At 43.4% G+C, this 27,920-nt stretch overlaps 1 protein-coding gene across 6 annotated transcripts in view; it reads left to right on the top strand.

Annotated features, from left to right (window-relative positions):
• The window catches only part of RIMBP2 (RIMS binding protein 2), a 194,461-nt gene extending 168,732 nt beyond the window's left edge, over nucleotides 1–25,729 (top strand). For 2 of the 6 annotated variants that reach the window (XM_046638728.1, XM_046638729.1), the window contains 7 exons: nucleotides 4,098–4,218; nucleotides 9,755–9,939; nucleotides 11,162–11,330; nucleotides 16,260–16,363; nucleotides 17,571–17,642; nucleotides 22,206–22,340; nucleotides 24,455–25,729. In XM_046638728.1, coding sequence (XP_046494684.1) covers nucleotides 4,098–4,218; nucleotides 9,755–9,939; nucleotides 11,162–11,330; nucleotides 16,260–16,363; nucleotides 17,571–17,642; nucleotides 22,206–22,340; nucleotides 24,455–24,643 — 975 coding nt within the window. In that variant the 3' untranslated portion in view covers nucleotides 24,644–25,729. Of the gene's footprint in view, nucleotides 1–1,853; nucleotides 2,562–4,097; nucleotides 4,219–9,754; nucleotides 9,940–11,161; nucleotides 11,331–16,259; nucleotides 16,364–17,570; nucleotides 17,643–22,205; nucleotides 22,341–24,454 lie in introns of those variants that run through there. The other 4 variants (XM_046638726.1, XM_046638727.1, XM_046638730.1 and 1 more) reach the window with 4 other exon arrangements.
• The last annotated feature ends 2,191 nt before the right edge of the window (nucleotides 25,730–27,920 follow it).

Raw genomic sequence — 27,920 nt, forward strand, 5'->3', positions numbered from 1 at the left:
GTTCCCTCAGGCAGGTCCCGGCCTAGCCCTGGAGAGCTCCTGGGTGAGCCCCTGTGCTCCTGGCCTTCGCCGTCCTCCTTCACCCCAATACTCCTTAGAACAGATGCCCTTGGTATCATGTCAGCAGATGAGAGATGGGTCAGCTGGCAGTGTGCATGCACATTCACCCTCTCACCTGCTGTCAGTGAGTTCCGAGCACATGCAGACATGGTGTTACGGGACCAAAGTGAGTCGTCTCCTTGGTGAGTTGATCAAACTGCACGAGTAGTTGTCACACAAAGCAGAAATTTTATTTGCAGTATGCAGCAAACAAAATGGAGACCATGGGGATGACTTCACAAAGCTATGGCTCCCTGAGCTCGGGGAGCAAGTGCCTTTGATTTGGGGTAGTGGATGAATATGCAAGAAAGAAGTGTTGTCATTCCACGTAGAGGTGGGCATGGGCTGGCAGATGTGCAGTTCAGATACACACCTCCACGTACATCTCATGTTGTTAATAAGACTTCAGCTTCTCCTGGGGTGGTGGTTTTACTTTTAGAACGAGGTAAAGGTTACTTTTGTACACTTTTCCATTCTTCTGTACAGGCGTCATTCCTGCAGTGTGGTTTGGGCTGGTCTGAGCCAGTTCAAGCTGGTGGGTAGCTATTTATCATCTTGAAAAACAACTTTGAGGAACTATTAAATGCTGATGGAACTTTTTAAGTAACTCTGGACAGTTAGCTGGTGACAATGGCATTAGGTAAACCTGCCAGGGTCCACGTGCTAGTGAAGCCCGCAGGCCGTGGGGGCAGACAAGGCAGTAAATCGTGACGTCCCCAGGAGGCCCGTCCCTGCTGAGCATCCCCGGGAGGCTGTCAGGGGAGAGGCAGGGTATGGCTTGTCTGAAGAGTCCATGACATCCTCCCAGAGGAGAGACACTTGTGTGGGGGGTCGTTCAGTGGGAGTGCATGTCTTTAGGGAGAGCACAAGCTGGGGGGTATTCCTGGCAGAGAATAGTTCGTGCAAGGCCATGAAGACGCACAGCCTACATTCCACGAACATATATTAGGCACCTCCTGGGTGTGCCAGCTCTGGGCCAGGCCCTGGAGCCCAAGAGAGTGGCGACATGGCTCTCCCCTCAGGCCCTGAACTCCAGGATCCAGGAGAGACAGACAGACCCCCAGGCCTTTGCAGACACTGATGAGCACGACCGTATAGCAGGTGCCGTTCCGGGAGTTAGGATGCAGTGCTGAGTGACAAGGTCCCTGGTTCACCTGATGTTTTGGCCAGGGAGAAAGGTGACACGTGAGCAAGATGGGAAGGAAGGATTTCAGAGGGTGCTGTGTGCCAGAAAGAAGATGACATGTCCAGTGGTGGGGACACTTACGGGTTGGGGGCACTGTTTGTGAGCTGTCTCCAGTCACACCCGGCATCTGACGGCAGCCGCCCTCTGAGTTTCTGAGGGCACAGGCAGAGGGCATGGGGTGCAAACTCTTGCTGCTCCGGGTGCACTGCCTGCAGAGCCAGGCACCTCGGCCACGTGACGCCTCCTGCCTCCATCCTCCCCGGGCCTGCACCTAGCTGCCTCTTCTTTCTTCGGTGTAGTCTCCTGGCCCGGCCCTGAGGACGGACATCCAGCCGCTCTCTGTGTGTGCTCTGCCTCCCACCTGCTCCGGCACCATCCATTTAACCCATTCTGTTCTCATTTCAGAGCCCGGCCAGAGCATGCCCTTGCCCCCCACAAGAAAGCATGCTTTCTGTTTCTCATCGCCCCTAAGACTAATTCTGTCTGTATTTTCTTTCCTTCCCTTGGACCCCTTCATGTCTGACCATACACTGTTGCCCGGCACCTGTTCTAACACCTGCCCCCTCAGGAGTGCTATCAAAATAGGACCACTGAAGGAGCTTTCTTGGAACAGCCTGAGTTTCCCCAACAGACCCACCACAGTAAGAAACTTTTCAGTATCCCTGAAGTAGCAGAGGAGGATGGAGAGCTCTGTGAGTTCTTGCACAAACAGGGCTTAGGGTACTCCTCCAGGGCCAGGACTGTGCTGGCCAGAGAGCCCAGGCCTGCCAGGCCCTGCAGGGACGATGAGGCCCCGCAGGGTTCCTGGTTCCCTGTGAAACCCAGGGGCCCAGAGGCTGGCCCCCAGACCGCGGACTTTGTTCTGGAAAACAGAGGCTGTCGGTTCAGCCGCTTTGCCACCAGGAGCCCAGACAGTGGGCTGGACTGTGGGAGCGAAGAAGAAGAGCTGCGGCTTAGTTTCAGAAATCCTGCTAAGTGCAGCCCGGGCCCTGGGCAGTGTCCCTGCAGGAGGAGCCCGAGGCCCCTGCTGGCCCGGCGGCGGACGCTGACCCGGCAGAGCAGCATCGAGGAAGACTTTGGGGAGCAGCTGGAGGCCATCAGGAGCGATGACGCCCCCCCGAGCCCAGAGAGACCCACCCCCAGGAAGTATGGCTGGGACGAGCCCGCGGGGCACGAAGACTTCCAGGATGTCTGGCAAAAAAGCATAAATGTGCCTGACACTCGGGCAGCCGCCCAGCACGCACAGCCAGCTGCCCGGGCTGCAGAGGGGCCTCTGGTGTGTGAAGTAAAGTCCCTCCTCACGTCCGCTTGCCAAACCAATCTGTTCTCATTCTTCCACCTATTCATTTTGGTGTCCATCCCTGGGGATCTCTCTGCTGGCTCTCTTTAGTTTTCCATGCATTTTTGATTTATTGAATCTCATTGCTTCCCAATCTTTTGATCATGCTGAAGATTTCTTTACTTTGCTTTAGAATAATGATTCCCCTCCCCCAGAATCAATAATGAGTATGGCTGCTTTAATTAAAGGACAACTGAATCTAAGTTTTAATTAAGGGTTAGCTGAACTACAATTAGCCAGAAGTTTGGCAACACATATTCTCTCAAAATGAAGCCTAGGGACTTACCTGTGACTCCCGACCTCATTGAAGGTTTTCTTCTTGTGGTTTTGGTTTTCTTGTGGTTTTTTAGCCTTCATTCATAACTGAAAAAAAAAAAAAAACGGAGAACACTTACTGGAGAGATCCATTTTTGCATATTTCCAAAGTATTTTTTTCTGTTTCTTCCCTGTGTCCAGTTTTCAGAATGAATTTTCTGTCACCAGCTCCAGACACATCCCCCTGCCTTGTCTTCCAGGCTGTGAGTTGGTTTTCAAGAGTAGGGATCCATGCAAGGCTTCATTCATCTCTATATTGTATCCTCTTGCAGAACATTTGCTCTCGTCATGCTGAGCTTTTCAATGCAAACAGGTGAGATGTCATGTGGGCCAGGCCTTGGGTCTGAGCCGATGCGGTCTGACACACGTCCGAAAGAGGCTGGTGCTCCACGCCCTCCAGATGCCGGGCCCCGGCAGCCCCAGCCTGTGCCCACCTGTGACAAGCTAATTCCTGGAACTCCCTAAGCATTGCTCATTCCCTGTGTCCCTGAGAGCTTCCTGACTCAAATCACTAACCAGGCAGTGGAGGTTTTGCCTTGATTTTCTGATACGACTCTTACTTCAGCGCAAATTAGAGGTAAGCTGACCCATCAAGGAGAACCATTCCAGTGAGCCCTGAAATGGGACTGGCGTCTTCGGGTTAGGGCCAAGACACTGCCATGAGTTTCAAAGTTGATAATGCACAGAAAATTCTGTCTCTGAGCTTTCGGTAACCTCACAGACAACTTATCCAAGGGGGACATCTGGAAACGCAGGGTTTTGCCCACTGTTGGGATCTCTGGAGGAGGGCAGGCCATACTGAGACTAGGTAGGGTCATACATGGTCAGAGGTGTTGAAGGTGTGAGGAATTGTACCTAGGCCACTCTCACTCTGGTTCAAGATATTCGGCTTCAGCAGCAGTAGCAGCAACAAAAAGATGTCCCCCAATGAACTCTGTCTCACCCCACCCTCCGTGTGTGGAAAAGCAACTCTGCCATGGAAGACAGGGGCCGGGGGCCAGCGGCTTTCTTCTCTTCCAGGTTATTCAGCTAACCTTTCAGTTAAAAGCTACGTTTAGTTGCCTTTAGAGCTTCTGCTTCTAAGTTGAATTGATTGGGCTAGCCTAGTCCTGTCCTTCCCAAGGCTGGCAAGACTCATGACTGTCGTTTTGTCTTCAGATTTTAGGAAACCCGGTGTTGGCGGGACGCGCTGCTGAGAGGGCGGATCACGGGGGCCGGAGGTTTTCCCACGGCGGTGCTGGCCCCCAGAGGTCCCGGCCAGTGATGGTCCCGTCCATCGGTTAGTGGGCCTACTTGACGCCTTTCTCTTTCTTTCAACCGCAGAGCAAACAGCTGCTTAGTCCTCGATCTAAGCATTTAAAAAAATTATTAGGAGTAACATTTTTAACTAAATACAGAAAACTCTTGATTATTTATGGCAAAAAGAAGACAGACACAGCACAAGGTAAATAAAACTTATTTGTAAGTATTCTCAAAATATCATATTGACTTTTTACGTCAGTGTTCTTCCTGCAAATTTTTTTCCCTGGCGAGGCCAAACCATGTAAGCATTGAAGAGATCACAGTGTGTCATCTCTCTGCGTGAGATGCTCACGGTCAAAGAAGCAGCAGAGGCAGGGATGCCGGCCCAACGCCAGGTGTCTCCACGAGCCCTGAGTAATGGAGCGCTATCTGTCTGCAGGAAACACTGTGGTGACTGGGGTTAGAAGTTATAAGAAACACCATGAGGCCTGAATGTGTCCCCTGACATGTGTGCTGCCCTCATCCATCTGGTTGCCTCCTCATTCATGAGTCATCCTCTGGCATCCCACTTCCATTCTCTTAATTACTTTTTGGAATTCAGCCAGTCATGCTGAAAGCTGTCATTTCAGTCATTCAAATCAATCCACCAAGAGGGGGAAGGTGGCTGGAAGGGAAGGTCAGATGGGAAGACTTCTATTATTGGAATGAATCACCGAAAAGACAATTCCAAAAAATATTATTATGCACAAGATAATGGAAGCTGGAAATCAGCACAAATAAACTAGCTTCATGTGAACACACACACACACACACACACACACACCCAGAGCAAGGAGAACTGTTAATAGAAGTAGATGAGAGGAAACATCTTGATGTGGCAACAAGGGCTTGAGGAAAACAACTCACGGATGGTCTAGGCACTTGGAAACACAGCTCTAATCGCACTTAAATGACTAAAGTTTAAAAGACACTCAGTCTTCTTTCACATCCACTAAAAATAAAGAAAGTCATTATTGGAGCTGGGCTGGTGGCACAGCGGTTAAGTGCGCACATTCCTCTTCGGCGGCCCGGGGTTCACCAGTTCGGATCCCGGGTGCGGACATGGCACCGCTTGGCAAGCCATGCTGTGGCAGGTGTCCCACCTATAAAAAGTAGAGGAAGATGGGCACGGATGTTAGCTCAGGGCCAGTCTTCCTCAGCAAAAAGAGGAGGATTGGCAGCAGTTAGCTCAGGGCTAATCTTCCTCAAAAAAAAAAAAGATTAAAAACAAAGAAAGTCATTCTAAAGCAAAAACAGATCCTCTAAAATTTTATCTTTCTTTCAGACATTTCTTCCTCATAGAGTCCAAACCATAGGGGAAAAAAATGTCCTTTTTGATCTTTACAATTTTTAGAATATTTTTATTTTTATCAGTAAAAATTTCATAGGATGTTAAAGATCCTTTAAAAAGAGTATTTTCAGTTAATTGAAAAATAACAAATATGCACAGAGTTGGAAAGCACTGATTTCTCTTATTACAGATGAACTAGCAGAGTTACACATCTACTGAGCCTAAATTACCGTGGAAGGTTCTAAATCTAGCATCTCTCGAGTCTTCACGTAATCTGTGTCTAATTCCCTGTGTAGCAAGCACACAGCTTGAACAGCTTCTCCTGGCTTACGAAACAGATGACTTGAGGGAGACTGACCGTCCTTAGAGACGAGGCGGAGGCAAGGCCAGCTGGCATTCACGACTCTGATCCTCCTCTCCCGTTGAACCTGGTCTCTGAGTCTTCCTTTCATTGCAACTGTAACGAGTGAGGCCTGCAAGCATCGCTCGTTAACTGAGCTGCTGTTGTTGGTGGAGCTGAGAAATTGATGTCGTGGGCACTACGACGGTGTCCTTTGGGGAGATCTGGTGGGTCTCCTGCCCCAGTCTCCCAGGATGGAGAAGGAAAGTCTTCTTTCAGAACTGAAAACTAGGTGATTCAAATTGACAGTTGGGCAAGGAAGTAAAGGGAAAACATCAGTGCACCCACAGTCTTGCCAAGTGACCCTCATCATCAGAGAATCTGACAATCCTTTATTTGGGTTTGTCTTAAGGTAAAGAATTCAAAAGGCTACACACTTAATTTTAGTAAGACACTAGTTAAATTAGTAGAAAGGGAGTAATGTTAACACCTTAAAAAAAAGCCTCTTTAATAATGTAACTCAAAAGAATGTTAAATAAATCCCTGTTAGATTTGCTTTAATTGCGCCTGACTTCTTATCGTGCAGTAACACAAGAAACCACACAAAAAGCATAATTAATAGCAAGGACTCCAGATATTCATACACATATATAGATACACATGCAGAAGGCCCTATTATATTTTCAGAGGACAAAAGTGAAATGTGCTCAGCAGCTACCAAAACAGAGGGGAATCCTGCCACTGACGCTAGGAAATGAACACCAGTGACGTGCAAACAGACTGTTTTCCTCTAGTGCCTATTTACTTATTTTTTTTTGTGCAAATATCAGTAATTAATATTTTAGAAATCTGCTGTACTCCAAAAGCGTCAGTTTTCTTTTTCAGAGGAACTTACGTCTATAGCCATATACTTCATAAATATAGTTTTAATAAGCAATGCATTCACAATTAAATAAAAAAGTACACCTTTTAATAGTCTCTGGATTTTCCAAATTGACAAAACAATGCCCCTCCTGATGTAAAAAGACAAAAATTATGTCACTCCACATCTGCTAACTTCTAGGTCATATAATCAGCATGAAGGCCTCAAAGCATCGATAGGCGACTCCGAAGGAGGATTTCATTGGGTTTACTTTCTTTCTTTGTAATTTTTGCTCTATTCCTTAATTTAGTTATTTATCTGTCAGATGAGAAGGCCAGAGGGTATCCCCTTCTAAAAACGAAGCACCACATTCGAGAGGCTTCTGTTCACTGATCGACTGTGAAAGTCTCTGTTTTCTCCCATTCCCCGATTTCTTTGGCTACTGAGTTCACACAGCGAGGAGATGTAGCCAGTTTTCTCTGTGTGCAGAGAGGAAACATTAAAATGAATAAAGAAACAAAGCCTGGCCCTTTAGAAAAGAGACCTCTTTTCCACGGGTTTCCGTGCAAGGAGAACATGACAAGCTGTACAATCTGTTTCATTAGATGATTCCCTTTTTCTCCGTAGAACTTACAATGGATAGGATCAGTGGTGGTGGTTGGTCTTGGTTGGGTAGTGAGGGTAGTGAGGGAAATATTCACCTGTAGAAGATTGTGCTTATTCTCGCAGCACGGACAGACTCAGGAGCCAACTCAGGCGAGTCATGAGCCCTGACTTGGCACATGGTATGCAGACCCTTTCTCCTTCCCAAGAAAGGCCCACTTAACTGTGACCTGGTAATAACCTTCCCAGGGCCAAGACCCTTCCACATCAGGGCAGAGGGGAGGAAGGCCCACTCCTGTCAGACCAACACCTGGAGGTAAGTTCTTCCTTTAGTCCAGCCTGCCACCAAGAAAGAGAAGGGCCTCCCAGTCACTCACTCTAGTCGCTGGTGAAGCCAGGTTTCCATGGACACATTCCTTGGAGGCTGCCGTTCTCTTCCCTCCGAGGTCTGGTTTTCATGAAGTGTCTAATGCACCCTTTCCGGAAGAAAATATAGTGGTGTCCCTCATAATCACACTTTCATTTATACACAATCAACTATGAATGCTCAAACCACCTCTGCCCCATCCCTACCCTCCATTTCTTCCTCCCAAAACCAGAAAGAGATGATGCAACAGTGTGGGCAATTCTGCCCACTGTTTTCATTGAACATGTACTCTCTGGATGGAGCCTTCGATGGGACCCTAGCCTGAGATCGCCTTATCAGTCTCACGCCTACATGCCTCCCATAGTGTGAGCCCTTGTCATGCTCGGTGTGATTTTGGATTTAAAGATATAAAGACACTATTTTCCACATATCATGCCCCCTGAGCATGAGCCACCTACTGAGAACATGCGCTCCAATGTAGACTATAGCAGTGACTTAAAATGTCTTCAAGGATCATGCGGACCACACCCAACCCCCCCATGAACTGACCTAGCAGCTGACCCACAATCGCACATGTCCACTCAGCTGGAGAAGCCTTGAGAACCCCCTGGGCAAACCCCACCAGAGCTGTAGCCATGATTCTCCCTCACTGACATTTTCCCACAGCTGAAATGGCATTCACTAGATCCATTAACATTGGTGCTAAGTTCCTTCTGCAAATCTCCAAGACATCTGACTGAATTGAAACAAGCATCCTGCTGCTGCTGCTCAGGGTTCTCTCTGCCATCAGCCACAAGCATAAGAAATCATCACACAGCTGTGCACACTGAGATCTTCATAGGGCATGGGGTGGCTTACCATTAGCTTCACGCTATTTAATTTAGATAACATTCGAATCTAGAAAAAAATTATGACATCTTTTCATTGTCTGTAAACAAGAGACAATCAAAACCAGTGTGAAGAAATGAATGAGACCTGCTGTTTAAAAGGTGCGTTCCCTAGCAGAAATGAAATTACTGAATTTTTAGATTATCTAGGCATCCTAAAAAGATCCTGAATTTAAATGTCAACAGTTCACTGCATTTTAAAAATTAAACTTTCCCGCAGCTAAAGCGCTTTTTATTTGTCAACTACATTTTTTTGCTGGTGAAAGCAGCCCAGTTGCTTGGTCCTTTCTCCGCCTCTCCTGTCTTTTCCGCACGCCTGTGACATCCTCTCATCCCTCTTCCTGTGCTCCTCATGCTGCTAACAAAAGTGTCGACTGACTGCTTGTCCCAACGCCTCCCTTCTGATGGTTGGAGTTTTTCTTTCTTCCCTCTGATGTTCTGAGTCCTTCTCATATGGTCAGAACAATATTATCTGTCAGCATATTCTATTTAATGATCTACATCATATATATAAGGATATCTAATAATATATATGCATATATATTAGGATTTCAAAAAGAATAATTTTTAGAAGCTGGATGGTAAGTAGAGTTGAAACTCAGTTCTGCCAGGAAGTCACTAATTCAGGGCAATGAAGAATGCATTCGTTGCCACTGAAACATGGAGAGTGAGGTGAACAGCTTGTCACCTGTGCCAAACTTTGACTAACACACAAGTGCATTTTAAGCCTCTGATGTACCTGAGCTCATTGTTATGGAAACACGTAGCGGGTTTCTGTGTGCACAGCCTCGAATGGCCTGTCCAGGGTGGTGCTGTCTGAATCCCCCATGTGACCCAGGGAACCGTGCACCTGTCCCTCTTGCCCAGGCTTGCTCTTGCGTGAGGTCGCTCGGCAAAGGCATTTATCTCTCTTGGTCTTCACACGCGATGTGGTGAGATTCACATGCTGCTTGTGTTTTATGATAGTGATTTGCTTTTCAAATCCATCTCTGTCGAGGTAGTCCATTTCTGCCTACGTATTAAGCCACAAATGTTTTTAAAATGACAGAAGTTAAAGTGCCATAGGCATCCTCCTCATTTTTCAAAACCACATTTCATGTCATAGCACAAGTTTCTAAGTGAAATGGGGGAATCACTGGCAGGAGTCACCCAGCACGCTGTCCTTTATCCCCATGTGCTCCCAGATGAATACGGCGGGCGAGACCGTCTCTCTCCAGACTTCTATGAAGAGTCAGAGACTGACCCTGGTGCCGAGGAGCTGCCAGCCCGGATCTTTGTGGCTCTTTTCGACTACGACCCACTCACCATGTCCCCGAATCCAGATGCTGCGGAAGAGGAGCTTCCCTTTAAGGAAGGGCAGATCATCAAGGTGCGAGGGACAGGGGTGCTGTGGGCTGTGCTGAGACCTGGGGTGGTTCTCGCTAAGGGGCTGCGGATACTGACAGTAGGGAACAAAGTCAGAGAGAAGTCAGCTGACCTTCTCCAAGAGACAACGTGCAGTGAAAATACAGCTGGGCACCGGGGGCCTTTAGGACATGAGGAGCCGACCTCATGAAAGCCCTGAGGTTGTCAGAGGAGCCTGCTGGTGGAGGGACAGCCGTGGAGTCCCGCTTCTGCCTTTAATGACTTCTGTGTCCTCACGGAAGTCACTTCTCTAGTGTGTGCTTCATCAGTGACATGGGAGCAATATCCTTCCCTCGTCTGCCTGGTAGGATTGTGTGTACATGTGCACACTTGCACAAACACACACACACACTTAAACATGTCCTGTAAACTAAAGATTCTATTAGGTCCTACAGACTACCAATTTAGAAAGACGACTTTGACATATGTAAGACCTTAATTTCAGGAAGGAAGGAGCAAGGGAAGGGAGCCCTCACCAGCCAGAGGCTGGAGGTCACCATACCTTAGTTCCTAACACATCAGCCTTCTGCTCAGCGTAGAAGGAGCAGCCTGTGAGTTTGAAGTAGGAAAATGAGAAAAAGTGTGATGCTCAGGAGGAGAGGAAAAAGAGGGCCTTGAATCCTAAGCTTGCAAATTTATGAACAGGCACTGAAAACTCACATTTGAAAGTGGTTATATTTGCCCTATAAAATAGTTAGGGCTTATAAAGGATGGTGACGCTTACCCCAGAGAATAATATATTAAGAATCTCTCTGTTAGTCAAGATTTTTAACTTTTAGAATACCCAACACATGGCCCTGTCTTCTTAGGGAGGAACTCATTTGCTATGGACGGAAACACTTCTACTTGTCATCTATGTAGCACTTCTACATGGGGTGGGGGTGTCAAGCACGCCTTTAACTCGTGTGGGCTCAAACACACACACTCATCCAAGCAAAGCCATGGCCTCACTTGCAGTCCCTATATGCTGGGAAGCCCAGCGGGTTGACCAAACGTGGAGGAAAAACTGATCTTAGACTTGCGGATTTATTGGGGAGGGCTACGTGCACACATCTACAGCACACAGGCAGGTGATTTATGGTATTCTTAAAGTATGCGTTTGGTTGTGTACGACTCTTCTGTAAACTGAACTGATGTATTTCTGAACCAACCAATCACAATGTCTGGACTTCTTCCTGTGGCTCTAGGTTTATGGTGATAAAGATGCTGATGGATTCTACCGTGGGGAAACCTGTGCCCGGCTTGGCCTTATTCCCTGTAACATGGTCTCTGAAATCCAAGCAGATGATGAGGAGATGATGGACCAGCTTCTTAGACAAGGCTTCCTCCCTCTGAACACACCTGTGGAGAAAATAGGTAAGAGATGGCCCCTGCTCACCCCTGAACCCGCTGGCTGGGCTGGGCTGCCTTCCCCAGCGTTTCATAGCACAGAATGCCAGCCCAGAGCAGGAGGCAGCACTGAGCAGAATCCAGTCTGTGCCATTTAACTGTAAACAGAGGAATCTGAAAAGTAAACATCAGCTTTTCTTGGGCAAAACCCACTCTGCAAGCCAGGGTTGTAATAGCCCTGCACGCTTTGTGGACACTATGTACCTAAATATTTATGAAAACATGGGTTATCTTCTGATGGAAGATGAGGTGCAGCCTTGCTTACTAAAGGTCTGTCCCATCTAGAAAATAAACAACTGATTTCTGGTTGTTTTGGACTGAATATGTGTCCCCCCAAAATTCATGTGTTGAAACCTGATCCTCAGGGTGATGGTGATAAAGATGGGGCCTTCGGGAGGTGATTAGGTCAGGAATGCGGAGCATTTATAAATGCGATCACTGATCTTAAAAAAGAGACCCCAGAGAGCTCCCTCGCCCCTTCTGTCACATGAGGACTCAGCGAGCGGGCTCCCACCAGACACAGCATCTGCTGGTGCCCTGATCCTGGACTTCCAGCTTCCAGAACTGTGACAAATCAGTGTCTGTTGTGTACAATCCCCCCGACAGTGGTATTCTGTTATAGCAGCCGGAACAGACTAAGACATTAGTAATATACTTTGAACATTGCCTATCTATGATAAATCTCCAGGGATGAGGGAGTCATGCTGTGCTTTCCATTCTTCCGGTGAATTTTGCTCATCCAAAAGGCATAAAAGATGTTCACCCTTTAATCTGGGTAGGTACTGAACTCCCTCGCTTATCAAGAACCAATCTACAGGCTCCAATGACCCAACAGCAACACTGTTTTCATGAGTTTTAAGCAACACTACCTTTATGATATTTAATTTTCCCCAAATGCATGGAAAATCTACTCGACAAAAGGCCTCTGCTTTTTCTAAATAGCTGTAGAAAGTAAGATCAGTTTTATGTCATTCATATCTAAGGTTTTAATACTCAAAACATTATATTCACTTCCAAATCAGACTTCAAAGACAAAATTCAATGGTTCAAAGAATATGCATAAAGATAAACACAAAATCAAATAAAATGTTTCAACCTTGTTGGTATTAATGAACTCATTGTCTCAAGTTAAAATCCACATCTAATCCTCAAGATTTCATATGAATATTCGCCCCACCTTGAATCTATGAGACTGAAGATCTCTGGGCTCTTCGCACCATCAACTCCCTTTCACTTTTGATCTCCTTTCCTGAAGTCAACTATGACCATTGTGAAGAGGGGAAAGACCCAGAAAGCCTGGAAGAGGTCTGCTAAAAAACAGCAGCTTCATTTACATTATCAATTAGATTTAGTATCTGTTTATTCTACTTGTTTTTCCAAACGTGACTAGTTAAGGGAACCCAGCTGAGATATCTACTTGTCCGTCTATTACTAGGAAATGTCATTCTTAATGGTGAAAGACTGAAAACTTTCCTCCTGAGACTGAGAGGAAGGCAGCCCTGTCTGCCCTCCCCACTCCGTTCCCACATCCCACCAGAGCTCCTGACCTGAGCTGTACCGTGAGAGAAAGGAAGAAACGGAATATAGATTAGAAAGGAGAAATTAAACTTGTTCTACTCACAGATGACATGAAAATCTACTTAGAAAATCCCAAAGAATCTATTTTAACAGTTCTTAGAATTAACAAGTGAGTTTAGCAAGATCAATGTATACAAAACCAATCGTATTTCCATATGTTAGCAATAAAAAGTTTGAAATTTCAATTTAAAAAATAATACTATTTACAATAACATGACAAAGACGTGAAATACTTAGGGTTAAATCTAACAAAATAGGTGCAGGATCTGAATGCTGAAAACTACAAAATACTGATGAAAGAAATCAACGAATTCCTAAATAAATAGAGATATCATGTCCGTGGACTTAATACTGTTAAGATGTCAGATTTCTCCAAACTGACCTATAGATTCCATACAGTCCTAATCAAAGACTGTGCAGGGATTTATGTGGAATCAATAAGCTAAGTCTAAAGTTTGCACGAAAAGGCAAAGGAGCTAGAATTGCCAAAACGATTTCTACAAAAAAAAACCCCAAACATGGTAGCCTCATGTAACCTGATTTCAAGACTTCCTGTAAAGGTAAACTAATCAAGACAAGGTGGTGGTAGAGAAAGGACAGACACCTCGGTCATCAGAACAGAATGGACTCCAGAAACAGACCCACACAGAGATGGCCAAGGGATTTTCCACAAAGGTGAAAAGGCAGTTCAGTGGAGAAGGGAAAGTCTTTTCAGTAATAGGTGCTGAACATTCTTATGGCAAAAATGAATCTCAAGCCACACGCTCACCCTGTTAAAAAATTAATTTACGTGCCCAGACCTGGACCTGTGGCCAAGTGGTTAAAATTCCATGCGCTCTGCTTCAGCAGCCTGGCTTCGTGGGTTTGGATCCAGGGCACAGACCTACTCCACTCAACAGCCATGCTGTGGAGGTGTCCCATATAAAAAAAAATAGAGGAAGATTGGCACAGATGTTAGCTCAGGGCTAATCTTCCTCAAGCAACAAAAAGAGGAGGATTGGCAGCAGATGTTAGCTTGAGGTGAATCTTCCTTAGGGGGAAAAAATTAACTCAAAATTGAACTTTGTCTTGAATATAAAACTAAGATGATAAAACTTCTAGAAGAGAACATAGGAGAAAACTTTGTGATGATCAGGCAAAGGTTTCTTTGATATGACACTGAAAATGTGACACATAAAAGAAAAACGATGTTCGACTTCATCAAAATTAAATACTTCTGAGCTTAGAAAGACACCACTGAGAGAATGAAAAGAGAAGCCACAGGCTGGCAGAAAATATTTGCAAGTAACTCAGCTGAAAGGGATTTGTATTTAGAATACACAAAGAACTTTCAAAACTCAAAAGAAAACAACCAACCAATAAAAACGTGGATGAAAGATTTGAAGAGATCCTTCACCAAAGAAGATATGTGGATGGCAAATAAGCCTACAGAAGATACTTCTTAACATCATCAGTGAAATACAAAGCAAAACCATGATGAGAAACCAATACATGCCCACTAGAATGGCTATAGTGCAAAAGACTGGCTGTACCAAGCATGGGCAAGAATGTGGAATGACTGGAACCACCATTTGCTGCTGGTGGGAGTGTAGAATGGTTCAACCACTTTGCAAAACAGTTTGACAGTTTCTTACAAAGTTAAACATGCACTTACAATACAACCCAACAATTCCACTCCTGTATCCTTACCCAAGAGAAATGAAAACTTAATGCTCATACAAAAAACTATATGTGAGTGTTTACAGTGGCTTCACTAATAATCATCAATAATTGGAAACAACTCAAATGTCTTTTGACTGGTAAATGGACAAAATAACTGTGGTGCCTGCATACAATGGGAAACTACTCGCCAATAAAAGAGAACAGACTACTGAAGAAGGAATAATGTGACTGGATCTCAGATACACTGTCCAAATGAAAGAAGCCAGTCTTAAAAAGCTACATTCTCTGTGATTCCATTTAAATGATATCCTGGAAAAGGCAAAAGTATTGGGAGAGAGAACAGATCAGTGGTTGCCCCTGGCTGAGGTGACAACGAAGGAGCATGAAGGAATTTTGGGAGTTAATGGAAGGGTTCTATATCTTGATTGTTGTGGTGGTTATATGACCATATGGGTTTATCAAAACTTACAGAAGTGTACTCTAGAGTTATTTTGTAAGTTATACAGAATTTTATGTATTTATTTATACTGAATGTTATCCTAAGTTATACTTCAATACAGAGTACGTGTGTATTGTTATTGCTACCTTCAGAAATTCGTATTTGTAACAGTACTGGTGAAATTAGAAATCCTTAGAAGCACTGGGATTAACCTCTGGAATAATTCTCTACAGTCATGTGCCACTTAAAGACTAGGACACGTTCTGAGAGATGCGCCATTAGGCAAATTTGTCCTTGTGCAAACATCATACAGTGCGCTTACACAAATCTGGATGGTACAGCCTACCAGCCACCTAGGCCCTCTGGTACTAACTTTATGGAGCCACCGTCATTTAATGTGGTCCACTGTTGACCGAAACGTTGTGACGCGGCACGTGTCTGTGCACTGAAGCTCTGTTTCAGTCTCACATCTGCTGTCTGCGTGGAGCTCTTACACTCAGACAGTGACTAGAGGAATTCTCTCTGCACCCCCTTCTTTGGCTCTTGAGGATGTTGGGATAAGGCCCAGGTCACCGTCCATGGCAGAACATGGCCAGGCGACAGGAGGGGATGTCCCAAGAGCATTCTCCAGAAGTGGCATCTTTTCAGTGACAGCTGTTAGAAGTACAGGGAAAGGACAGTGGGGAGGCTGTGTAAGAAGCCCCTGAGATGGGAGAGAAGGTAGCCCTTACAGACGCACGGCCATGCCTCTGCTCTATAGAGAATTACACAGACAAGCATTTTTGAAAGTCTTTGTGGGGCTTCCTCAGAGCTATGGCCACAGCCTCCAACTGGCCCCACTTGGCCTCCCCAAGCCACATCTGCCCAGTGCTGTCCCAAATCGTTTAGATTTACTATTCCAGAGAATTCTCTGCTTCTTCTAAGTCTCCCTGGTTTAATAGACACACTGGAGAAAGGACAGTGTTCTTGCTACTATAAGGGGGACTGTCCTAAAGCTAAAATATAAGAGTAGGAAGCCCAAGGTGACTGACTTCAAAGTTGAAGCATTTGCCATCGCTAATGCCCATAAACATGAGACCCTTGAGGAGGGTGGTCGTCCCCGTCCCACTGGCCAAGTGCAACCTGGCTCCACAGCCATGGGGACCAGGAAGAGGGGTCACGGTTCACTTTGAAATAATTTCACAATGGCTTTCTTCTTCTCCTTGTGATTTAAACAGAGAGAAACAGAAGAAGTGGCAGGCAGCACTCAGTGTCGACCCGAAGAATGGTGGCCCTGTATGACTACGACCCGAGAGAAAGCTCGCCTAACATTGACGTTGAGGTACAAGCCAAATGCCTTCTCACTACTGGCATGAAGCCACACCTGGTACCTTTACCTGCAGGGCTGCTGGTGAACGCCATGCTTAACCCCTTGACTGTAGCCTTCTCTGGAACCGTCCACAAAAGAGTTCCCAACCCTGTAAAAGGCCAACAGAACACTAGGTGGGCAGAAGAGAAGTAGTGAGCCTCATTGACATGCTCAGTGGCACGAGGGCTACTGACAAATCCTCATCCTTGTGGCCCAGGTTTCCCTGTACTGCCCCTGGAAGAGCAGTTTGGGATCCACGTCTAGGGGTGATGGCCCAATTGGGTCATCCTGAAGGAGAAACAGAAGCCCACCACATGTGGTCAATGAACAAAGACAAAGCATTAAGCCCCACCCCCACATTCAAGGCAAAGGAGAGAGAGGGTTGTTCTCTGTACACACAGCCTGGTACGTCTTGGTGTCCTTGGCACATTACGAAAACTGGAAAGGATCTGCCTTCAGAAATGAAAGAGCTGGTTTTCATTCTATGGAGCTACTTTCTTAGATGACTAGATGTATCTGAATCCACTAGCCAGTATTTAAGTCACCAGCTCATGGTTCAGATTCAAATCTTAGTTATTCAAAGATTTCTGGACAGGCTTGATTTACATATGATGCCTGATGGTTCTTAGATATGAACTTTCTTCCCTCATTTTCATGTTTAGAGATAAAAATGCATATTTTTTTTTTGCATCCTATACTATCTTCTATGTGCCTGTCTTTAGGTTGGTGCCTGGCATATAGTGGATACTTAATAAATGGAAATTTAGTTAATAATTGAGTAAAGATTTTTTACACTCAGTGAAAGAATATTTATATAACGGTCCTTTCACTGGAGAGAACATTTCCCTAATGTTCCAGGTTTTTAAGATTAACAATCTAATCTGAAAGATGGACTTGCAGTATAACATGGTGATGATCTTGAATTCTGGCAGAGAATCAAAGCTCCACACCACTTTTCCTTTAGGTTGGCCTTGTTTCGGGGTGTAGTCACTTTCTAAGAAGCTATGAACAGAGACATTTATTAGCTTTGTACCTTTCTTCCTTATTTCATTGAAAGAGTAAGTTAATAGAACCAAAATAATAAAAGAAAGAAAGAACATGAGAAATCATGAATAAATTTTTTAAAAAACAACTACTTTGTACAGGAAGATACAATTAACTTTATATTCTATCTTTATAGGCTGAACTTACATTTTGCACGGGAGATATTATTACCGTTTTTGGTGAAATTGATGAAGATGGATTTTATTATGTAAGTTTTTGAAACATCAGGAAGCATCATTTCACTTTTTTTTTTTTTTTGCTTGTCTGTTCTTTCCCCTAAGATTAGGTATGAACTTTATACGGCTTGCTGAAAGTTTTGCCTAATTTGCTTGCCTCGCTTCACTGAGTTACATATAATATGGTGCTGTGAACTTCATCGTTCTGCTGACTTCGAAAGCCTCAAAACAAATTTATTCAGGAGTAGCCAAAAGAATTGCAATTCTTGATGTGCATGCTATGGTAAACCATAGGCAAATCCAGAAAACAAAGGAGGGGAGCTCCTTTTATAGAGGAAAGCGGGGAGAGGAGGAGGCTGTTAGAAAGGAAAGTTCATTGGGGGAGAGTAACGGTTCAGAGCGGCAATGACTTCTCATTGGCTGAACGGCGGTGTTTCTCTTCTCCTCTTGGTGGGTGAGGAGGAAAATCTTCCTTCAGTAGTAAATTCTGCCTCCTATAGAAGATGCAACTGTCTGTCTTTTCCTGTTTGGTGTAATTGATGATGTGTGATAGGGTGTGAGAGCTCCCCCTACAGGCCTTCCTGACTCTAATTTACTTAAGGTTTCTTTCATTAATTTCCACAGTTCCTTCTTTTCCACTAGGGGTCTTTTTGATGTATATAAGCTGTAAACAAAGTGAAGGTATTCACATTCTTACATTTAAAAATTTCTGCAATCCAAACATTTACCAATTTCTGGATTATTTACTGCATAGGTGATAAAACACATTTTTCATTTAGGAAAAGGAAGAAATACAAATAAGCAAAATTAACTAATTAATGAATTAAAATCAAAAGAGTTTAGGATTCCTTCCTGACCTCTCTCTTGAGCTGATGGCTGTCAGCAACATGGAATCCAGAATCCAGCCTTTGGGCGAGGCAGTCCCTGCTCAGGCCACCCCCGGTGCCAGCCTGCCTTTGCCTCTCTCGTGGAATACATCTCCCGATATTCCCTGAAGAGGGAAGGAATGTTGGTGGGGGGTCATCTCAGCATTTCTCCAGCTGGGTCACCTCCTGTGAGTGGCTGCCTCTCCCTGGCCAGATGCCCAGAGGGCCACGAAGGAAGTGGCTGGCATGCCTGCCATGTGGACACCCCTTGCAGCGGGGGGTGGGGAATGGGCATGTTGCATCAGTGTCCCCACCATCACCCACCTCTCATATCAGAATAGCTAAGAAACTACCAAGTCCTAGTGTGGTAGGTTTCCTTTGAGTCAAACAGATTTTATCACCTCAGGCACACGGGGAATTCCGGGGCTCTCTTCTCTGTACAGTTTCTGATTATTAAGAGTATATACAGTTTTTAGTGGGGTTATTCATACTTTGTCCCTTATTTCTTTCTAGATCTTTCTTTCTAGAACAGATTGTAAAGGGTCTACGAGCGGGGGAATGTCAAGATCAAGCTGTCTTTTAGAGAAAGTCATTCTGCCAAAGGTTTTGAAAGTGGACTGTTGAAGGGAGACGGGAATCCCAGGAGGGCAGGGGACAGGTGAGGGACACACTCCTGAGCTGAGATGGTCACAGAAGAAGGATGACAAAGGGAGCATCTACATTCTCCAGAGCTTGGATTAGTGAGGGTGAAGGTGTTGTTGAGAGGATCCCCAGGTTCTGCCTTGGTGATGGGTGGGTATCCTTGTGAAAGAAGGGATAAGAACACAGTTGAGTGAAAATACAGTTTAGAAAATATTGAGCTTGAGGGGTATGAACAGGACACCTGAGCCTCTCCAAGATGGAATGGGGTTCATGCCAAAGGCAAGGTGCTGTAGATTTCTGGAAGATTCTCGTGACCTCATCTGATGTAGCAGCCGCAGCAGTGGAGGCAACAGTGGTGTCAGGTGCACTTTGAGATTATGCTTTAATGGAACTGTGTGCAGAAGGCCAGAGGGAAAACAATAAATAGTGCCGGCGCTTCCATTCACTGCCCAGACCAGGGGCAGCCTGTAAGCCTGCATGTGCAAGACTGTGTGCATGCTGGCACAGGCCTCTTGCAATGGGAACATGGTGCCGATGGGGATTTGTACGCAAAGCTGTGCATTTTCACAGAACATAGTCCCCAAACACAAGCCAATGACTCCATCTGGTGCTCACCCAGAGAAATAGTGTTTTCTGATGCTGGAGGAAAAATCGGGCTGCTTTGGACTTACTGAGAGAGGTCTGGACTGGATAGAAATTCGAATGTCTTTGTGCATAGATGTTATTTGCAACCCTTGATGTGGAAGAAATCACCAGGGGACACATGCAACGATGTCCTAGAAAAGGTCTCTCAGTAACACCAACAGAGAAAACTAAGCCAATTGTTGGAGCCTGAGAAAGAAGAATTAGAGCAGCAGGTGCTCAGAGCGGAGTCTCCAAGGCCGGGGTGGGGTGAGGGGCGTGTGTGCACTGGACGTAGGAGGGACTATTGTACAGGAAGGCAGGAGGTCCCTAGGGCTGCCTCTTTTCAGTTAATTTTTAGTTTTAATTGTGGTAAAATACATATAACACAGAATTTGCCGTCTTAGTCATTTTTAAGTGAACAGTTCAGTGGCGTTAAGTACATTCACACTGTCGTGCAGCCATCACCACCATCCATCTCCAGAATCTTTTCATCTTGCAAAACTGAAACTCTGCCCCCATTGAACACTATTTACCCATTACCCCTTCCCCCAAGCCCCTGGCACCCACCCTTATACTTTCTGTCTCTATGAATCTGACCACTCTAAGTACCTCATGTAAATGGAATCATACAGCATGTGTCTTCTTATGACTGGTTTTTTTAACTTTTTATTAAGATTATGATAGTTTACAACCGTGTGAAATTTCAGTTGTACATTATTGTTTGTCAGTTGTGTTGTAGGTGCACCACTTCACCCTTTGTGCCCGCCCCCCCCCCCCCCCCCCCCCTTTTCCCCCGGTATCCACTAATCTGTTCTCTTTGTCTACATGTTTAACTTCCACATATGTGTGGATGACTGGCTTTTTTAACTGAGCATCATGTTCTCAAGGTTCATCCATGTTGTAGCCTATGTCAGGCCCCCTTTTAAGACCAAACAATACTCCATTGTGTGTATAGACCACATTTTGTGTATCCATTCATCCATCAATGGATACATGGGTTGCTTCCACCTCTTGGCTATTGTGAATAACGCTGCTGTGAACATGGGTGTGCAGATATCTCTTTGAGACTCTGCTTTCAATTCTTTTGGGTATATCCCCAGAAGAGGAATTGCTGGATCATATAATTCTAATTCTTTGAGGAACTGCCACTGTTTTTCCCATAGTGGCTACACTATTTTACATTCCCACCAGCAGTGCACAAGGATTCCAATTTCTCCATATCTTCACTAACACTATTTTGTTTAAAAATTTATTTTTTTAATTTTATAGCAACCAACCTAACGGATGTGAGGTGGTATCTCATGGTTTTGGTTTACACTTTCCTAACGTTTAGTAATGTCGAGCATCTTTTCACATGCTTGTTAGCCATTCCTATGTCTTATTTGGAGAAATATCTATTCAAGTCCTTTGCCCATTTTTTAATTGCATTTTTTTTTGTTGAGTTTTAGGAGTTCTTAATATATTCTGGATATTAACCCCTTGTTAGATATGTGACTTACAAATATTTTCTCCCATTCCATAGGTTTCCTTTTCAGCCTTGATTGTATCCTTGGATGCAGTTTTTAATTTTGATGTCATGGGCGGCTGCTTTCATATTGTCACTTCCTAGACCTTGTGAACAGAGAAACAGACTCCCATGTGGTCTGGGGCCAGCCAAGTTTGGACTTGGCTTTGGGCACTTGTGGTGCAGTTAGCATTGGGGTGGGGAGAAGTGACTTGGTGGGCTGTGACCCACTCAGTGCAGATATCCAGTGAGCAGTTGGACCTATGGATGGTGACCTTAACTATGTACATGCATGGATATATATATGAGCAGAAAGGTCTGGAAGGACATAAACCAACCTCAACCAGTAATCTCTGAGGAGCTGTCAACAGACACTTCCATTTTCCCCATTTTGTTTGAATTTTTATAATGAGAATGTAGTCATGCATAGGAAAGATGAAAAATATAAGGTTAAAAAGACAGGTCCTCTCAATCTTGCCAATCTTGCCTGCATACTAGATCACATTAGATCACCGCCCCCCTGCTCAAGATAGGTTGGATCAGTCTGGGTTGATGTGCCTGAGTAATGGGCTTTTACAAGTTCCCTAGGGATTCTGAGGCCAACCAGGGTTGGAAAACACTAACTGAGATGATCCCAAGGAGGTTCCTAAACATGCCTGATCCCAAGAATCACCTAGGCCCCTTGGCCAAAACACAGATTCTTCATCTCAGCCCCAGACAAGCCCAATCAAGTCCTCAGGAGAGGGGCCGGGGCCTTGCCCTTGAAACATGTCTCCAGTGTCATTCTGTGATGGAGGTAGTTTGGACACATTAGAGTCCCTTTGAGTTCTACCACTTTGGAACCAGAGAAAACTCACCATGCATCTCTGCTCTGAGCTACATTCCTTCAGCTAAAGCAAGAAGTGAGTTTTTGGAAAGACAGAGTAAATCGTTCTTCTGGCTCATCCCTGTGTTTTTAGGGGGAGCTTAATGGGCAGAAAGGCCTTGTACCTTCAAACTTCCTGGAAGAAGTGCCTGATGATGTAGAAGTCTATCTTTCTGACGCACCGTCCCACTACTCACAAGACACGCCGATGCGCTCAAAAGCAAAAAGGGTAAGCAGACATGTTCATTGTTCTTAACTTCTGTCCCACTCTGCCATAGATGGTCTAATTCAGTTTTTGCATTGATATTTTTATATCTTGGGCCGAACAGCATATACCCTGATTTTTTTCTCTGCCCTTCCATGGGGGTTGTGCCTAAAAATTCTGAATTCTAAATCTTAAGTTTATTTATCCACAAAAAATGACCCTCCCAATTCTAACCAATCTACCTTTCATCACAAAGGAACTTCCCATCCGACATTATAGATGCACATTCCTGCTTGATTAAGAGTGAAAGGGGATGGCCAGTCCTCAGATTTGGTGGGCAATAATGCTCATTTGCCCTGTCAGGATTTTAGTCCTCTTACCAAAGATCAAAGAGCTTCTCAAGCATATTTAACTATTAGATTACATTCATGTTTAGTGTCTCATTTTTATTTTATTTCATCACTGCGAGTTTTTATATATTATATTTTTATATATATATTTTTATTTCTTTGCTCATCTGCTTGGAAACAGAAGAAGAGTGTTCATTTCACACCTTAATCAGGCAATGTAGCCTTCACGTAAGTGAGCAACTGAAGATACCTATAAAGATACCAACTTAACTACCTTAGACGGACTAATGCGGTAGATTTAAGGCTTCACTGTGGGGTGAAAAAAAAAGGAAAAAAACAAGAAATATGTCTCAAAAAGTCATTGGACCTAAAGTCTCAGTTGTAAAGCAACTGAATTTGTAGTGAAATAGATCATCTTTCGTAATCGTTTCCTACTAGTGACATTAAGACTATTTGGAAGGCCAACATTTGGAACATATTTCTTCACAGGCTAATCGTTTGTTTACATGGAGAGTGTTCCAATGTCTACTCCCACTGAAAGCTGCATATTGCATTGTTAGCCACTCTTGGAAAAAGCACAAGCTAACAAATATGTTTACTATCGGAAATTTTACTTTAAGAAAACATTACTCAAGATCAAGCCGATAAGTCATGAACACGAGGTGATGTTGGCTATGAATACTCCACACGCTGGCTTGAGTACTAGGCGTGTTTTCCTTAAGTAACTGTACCTCTATCTTAGGAGAGAGCTTACACTTCTCCTCAAAGCACAAATAAGTGTTCTGAACACACACGTTTGGTGAAAGACTGATTTGTTGGTATACCAATGCAATACTAAGTTTCATGAAACATGCAGCTCAAATGATTGCATCAGATGGAATAGATGGTATCTTCAGGGGTACTTTGGGATGCTTTACTAGGTGTTTTCATTAGAATTAGACCTTGATTTTAAATCCAAGCAAGCTTGAAGCCCCTTGGCTTATATCATTTGCCTGCTGAATAATGAACACTCGTATTAGGAAGAGTTTGCTCTGGTGAGGTAAGGGAGCGAGAGAAGAGATGAGATTTTCTAATCTTAGGCACGTATCCAACATGAGCGAGGCAGATTTGCCATGCGCCATCTTGGAATACAGTGCTGCTCCTGTGAAGCACTGTTGACTAAGCACTGGTACTGAAATACTACCATGTGCTATACTGAGTAAAATTCTTCTTCAATTACTTGGAAATTATGAAAGCACATGATAAGGGCCTTTAAGCTTTCTTTGATTGTAATTAAGGTTCATTTTAGTTTTTTTTCTTTCAACCGGTGTGCCATCTCCAATGTCCCTATAGTATATCAACCCACGAATGCACTCAACAGTATCAGGATTTTATAGACCCAAGGAGTTTTCAAATACAACAAAATTTCCTTTAAGAACTTTTGCTTTTAAGATTACTGATGGGTACTCGGCCAATTTTACTATCAACCTAATTTAAAATAACTTTTTTTCCCTACTTTTGGTCTTGATTTACAAGGCAAATTATTCACTAGTTTTGTTTTGCCAAAGCAATGGCCGCCCCCTCCCCTGAAGACAAAGACACTGAAAACCAAACATTGATGGCTAGACCCTCTGTCTTAGATAAGCTGTGGGCAAGGGTGTTTGCTTCTCATGGCATACTTTAAAACTTGAAAGAATTGAACTCCTACTTTCCCTTTCCTGGTGGGAGACGGGGCAATAGGATGTTACCGAGTGGATTGATGTTGTTGGCGCTCACGCACTCAATAAACTGTCACAATGTACCTACTAGGTTCCTCCTGAGGGTTCAGGTACAGCAAGGAGAGCGCCATCCCCCACAGTCCATCTCCATTCGGGGTCACCTACGTCATCTATGGGTACTGGTAGTCCTGGGAGAGGCAGGGAAATGTCCTCGAAAAAGAAAAAGGGGCTGCTTTCCAGAGGCAAGAAACTGCTGAAAAAGCTGGGTGCAGTGAAATGATTCATGTGCTTCTGGACAATTTCCAAATCTATGTAATTTTCTTTAATTCCAAACTAGGGCTTTCATGACTCAAGTACTTCCTAAAAAAACCAATCTTCTCCCCTGACACCAGTAGAGAAATGCTCTTTGCACTACCATCCACTTTAAACCAACCGCCAGGACAAAGAGCGGCTGTTACTCTCTCTCCCAGCCTCCGTGCCAATCTGCTCTTATTGCCCGAGGTCTGACGGGAGGTGAGGGTATCTCATGAACACACAGGGGGCCAGTAGCTCTTGGTAGCTCACTCCCTCCCTGTGATTCCAGTCTTTGTGCATTTGTCATCTGCCCTTAAAGGAATGATTTCGACCTCTCTCCCTTTTCAAAATGCTTGCCTCATGATACATAACTCTCACTTTAACTCTGGTCTTGAAATTCCTAGTTTAATCGCCTTGATGTTCTGCCTTATAAATGCACAATGATTTGTACTGTTGAAATAAAAACCGCAGTGTACACTTTGTATGTGTTGTGCATTCAGTGCTCTCATCCTCACAGACACAGGGGTTTGAAATCAAGTTTTACAGGCTGTGCATTTTAAGATACTGGTTTTTCGTCTTTCAAAGCAAGCCAGGCAACACACAGAAAATGTTTACTTACTCAAATCATTCAAAAGAGGGGAGAGAAAGTAACTTCCTTTGGTAAAGTACCACTCCTCCAACCTGCCAGAAAGCTACTATTCATTGCTTTTAGTGTTACATTTTTTGGCATATGGATTTATGTTACATTATTTGTCAAAATGCCAAACATAAACACAGCAGTGAACAGGACACATGTAAAGTAATCCACATAATGCATAAGCCACACCCAAAACATCCTAAATTTAAGTCTATCCAAAATGATTCCACACCAATCTTCATCATTGGCACTTGAACAAAAGATTTACAAAGTTGCTGGCAGATGTATTTGATGGTTACTATTTTGTAATTCTTGTCCACTTGTAAATTGTTTTTACTCTTTATACATACTTTTCAAACTGCCTTTCTTTTGTAATTTATGGAAGGTTTATAAATGAATGACAAAGCTTTCCCCATTGTGTCTTCAAGAAATATACTGTAAATTGTAATATAACAGTATGTGGTAGATTTATTAAAAAGAAATTACTCCATGTGTGGTTAAGTACTGTGTGGGTGTGTGCATGTGTACAGTTAGTATAAAATATTTTATAGAAATAAAATTTGTTATTTTATACAATGCCATTTATTCTGTATTTTTGTTTTAGATACTTTTTATCATAGCAATATAACTGAATTCCTTTCTCCTGTACGTCCAAGAAAAACTATAACCTTATCTTTTCTGGCACTACTTTTTTCCTAAAGTAATTCTGACCCATGTTTTGGGAGTCATTTACAAAGTGCTGTCACACTTACATTGTTGGTGGCAATCCATCCAGTGACAAGCAAAAGGTAATTAGCAGTGAGGCAGTATTTCTTGTGTATGAGAAATATGCATGTACAACAAAGACTTCCAGAATGAATTCAAGCTGTATTTGTAATATTTCCCTTTGGCAACTTCAGAATTCAAATGATCTGAAGAAAGAGGTAGACCAACTAAATACAGTAAGACACAACTTAACTTCTCAAACAAAATTTAAGAATTTTCCTAAAAGTCTTAATCATTTTAAAAGTCTCCAAATAACAGGGTTTATTCTAATTAAGTAAAACCGACGAGCTTATGGCAAGATGAAAATATAATTCAAACGTGTAACTTCATGTAACAATATATATACGAGTATATAACTGCTAGCACAATATTAGTCATGTTGAATTGTGTTTTCAATTACTGCATTTACAAAATGAAGGACTGACGACAGAGAGAAATACTGCATGACCTCCCTTACACGTGGGATCTAAAATAGTTAGAGTCACAGAAGCAGAGTAGGACGGTGGTTTCCAGGGGCTGGGGGGAGGGAAAATGGGGAGATGCTGATCAAAGGTACACAGTTTTAGTTATGCAAGATGAATAACTGTAGAGATCTAATGTAAAAAACCCCTGAAATTCTAGATTAAATGGAATGTTTTAAATTAAAAAAAATCCAGTTTAAGAAATACTGATATAAAAAATTAAAGTCTACACTACAGTGTGAATGTATTTAATGCCACTACACACTTAAAAATGGTTGAAATAGTTAATTTTATATTACATATACTTTACCACAATAAAAAAAATGATGCCAATTTCTCAAAAGAAATCAACGAAAGTAGCTGGGACTAATGTTTCCCTAAATCTTTTGAGAGTATTTACAAATTTCCCAAAATATGAAAATGTAGGCAAACCCAAAGCAATAAAGTGCTGGACTTAGCTTTGGTGAATACTACCCAACATTTAAGGAATATATAATGTTGACTGTATACAAATTCTTGCAGACAAGAAAGAAGAAAGAAAAATGCCCAAACTCATGAGGCCAGCATTATGCTGATACCAAAACTAGAAAAAGACATTACAAGAAAACTAAAGACCAATAGCATCATGATCATAAATTTTTTAAAAAGTCCTTAACAAAATATTAGTAGATTGAATCCAGGAATACATAAAAAGGATGATACACTACGCCCAACTGTGGTTCATCCCAGGAATGAAGGTTGGTTTCATATTCTGAAGAAAAGTAACGTATTTTACTGTATTAACAGAAGAGAAAAGCTATCCAATCTTTCCAATAGATGCAGGAAAAGCATTGGACAAAATTCCACACCTGTTCATAAAACGAGGAATTTATCTCAACTTGATAAAGGTAACAGCCAACACTACACTTAACGGTGAAAAACTGACCACTTACCCCTTCCATCAGAGACAGTGCTGGGTGTCCATTTGACTACTTGTATTCAAAACTGTACAGAGTCTTCCAGACAGCGCAGTAAGGAAAGAAAAGGAAGTAAGAGTCATACACTTTGGAAAAGAAGAAGCAAATAATCTTTATTTGCCAATGACATGATTGTGTACATAGAAAATGCTAAGGGATCGACAAAATGCTATTAGAACTGATAAGTGAATTTGGCAGATGATGGGGTACAAGACCAACATACAAAAATCGATTGTATCTCCACAAAACAGCAGGGAACAATGAGAAAGAGAAACTAAAATATAGATATAAATGATATAACAACAAATAAAAATATAATATGTAATTAGTTATATTAGCATCAAAAACATGAAATAGGGATAAATTTAACAAAATATGTGCAAGATCTGTATACTGAAAAAAATAAAACATTGCTTAGAGACTATAAAGGCACCTAAATAGAGA

Source organism: Equus quagga, chromosome 15 (genome assembly GCF_021613505.1).
Source record: "Equus quagga isolate Etosha38 chromosome 15, UCLA_HA_Equagga_1.0, whole genome shotgun sequence".
NCBI lineage: Eukaryota > Metazoa > Chordata > Mammalia > Perissodactyla > Equidae > Equus > Equus quagga.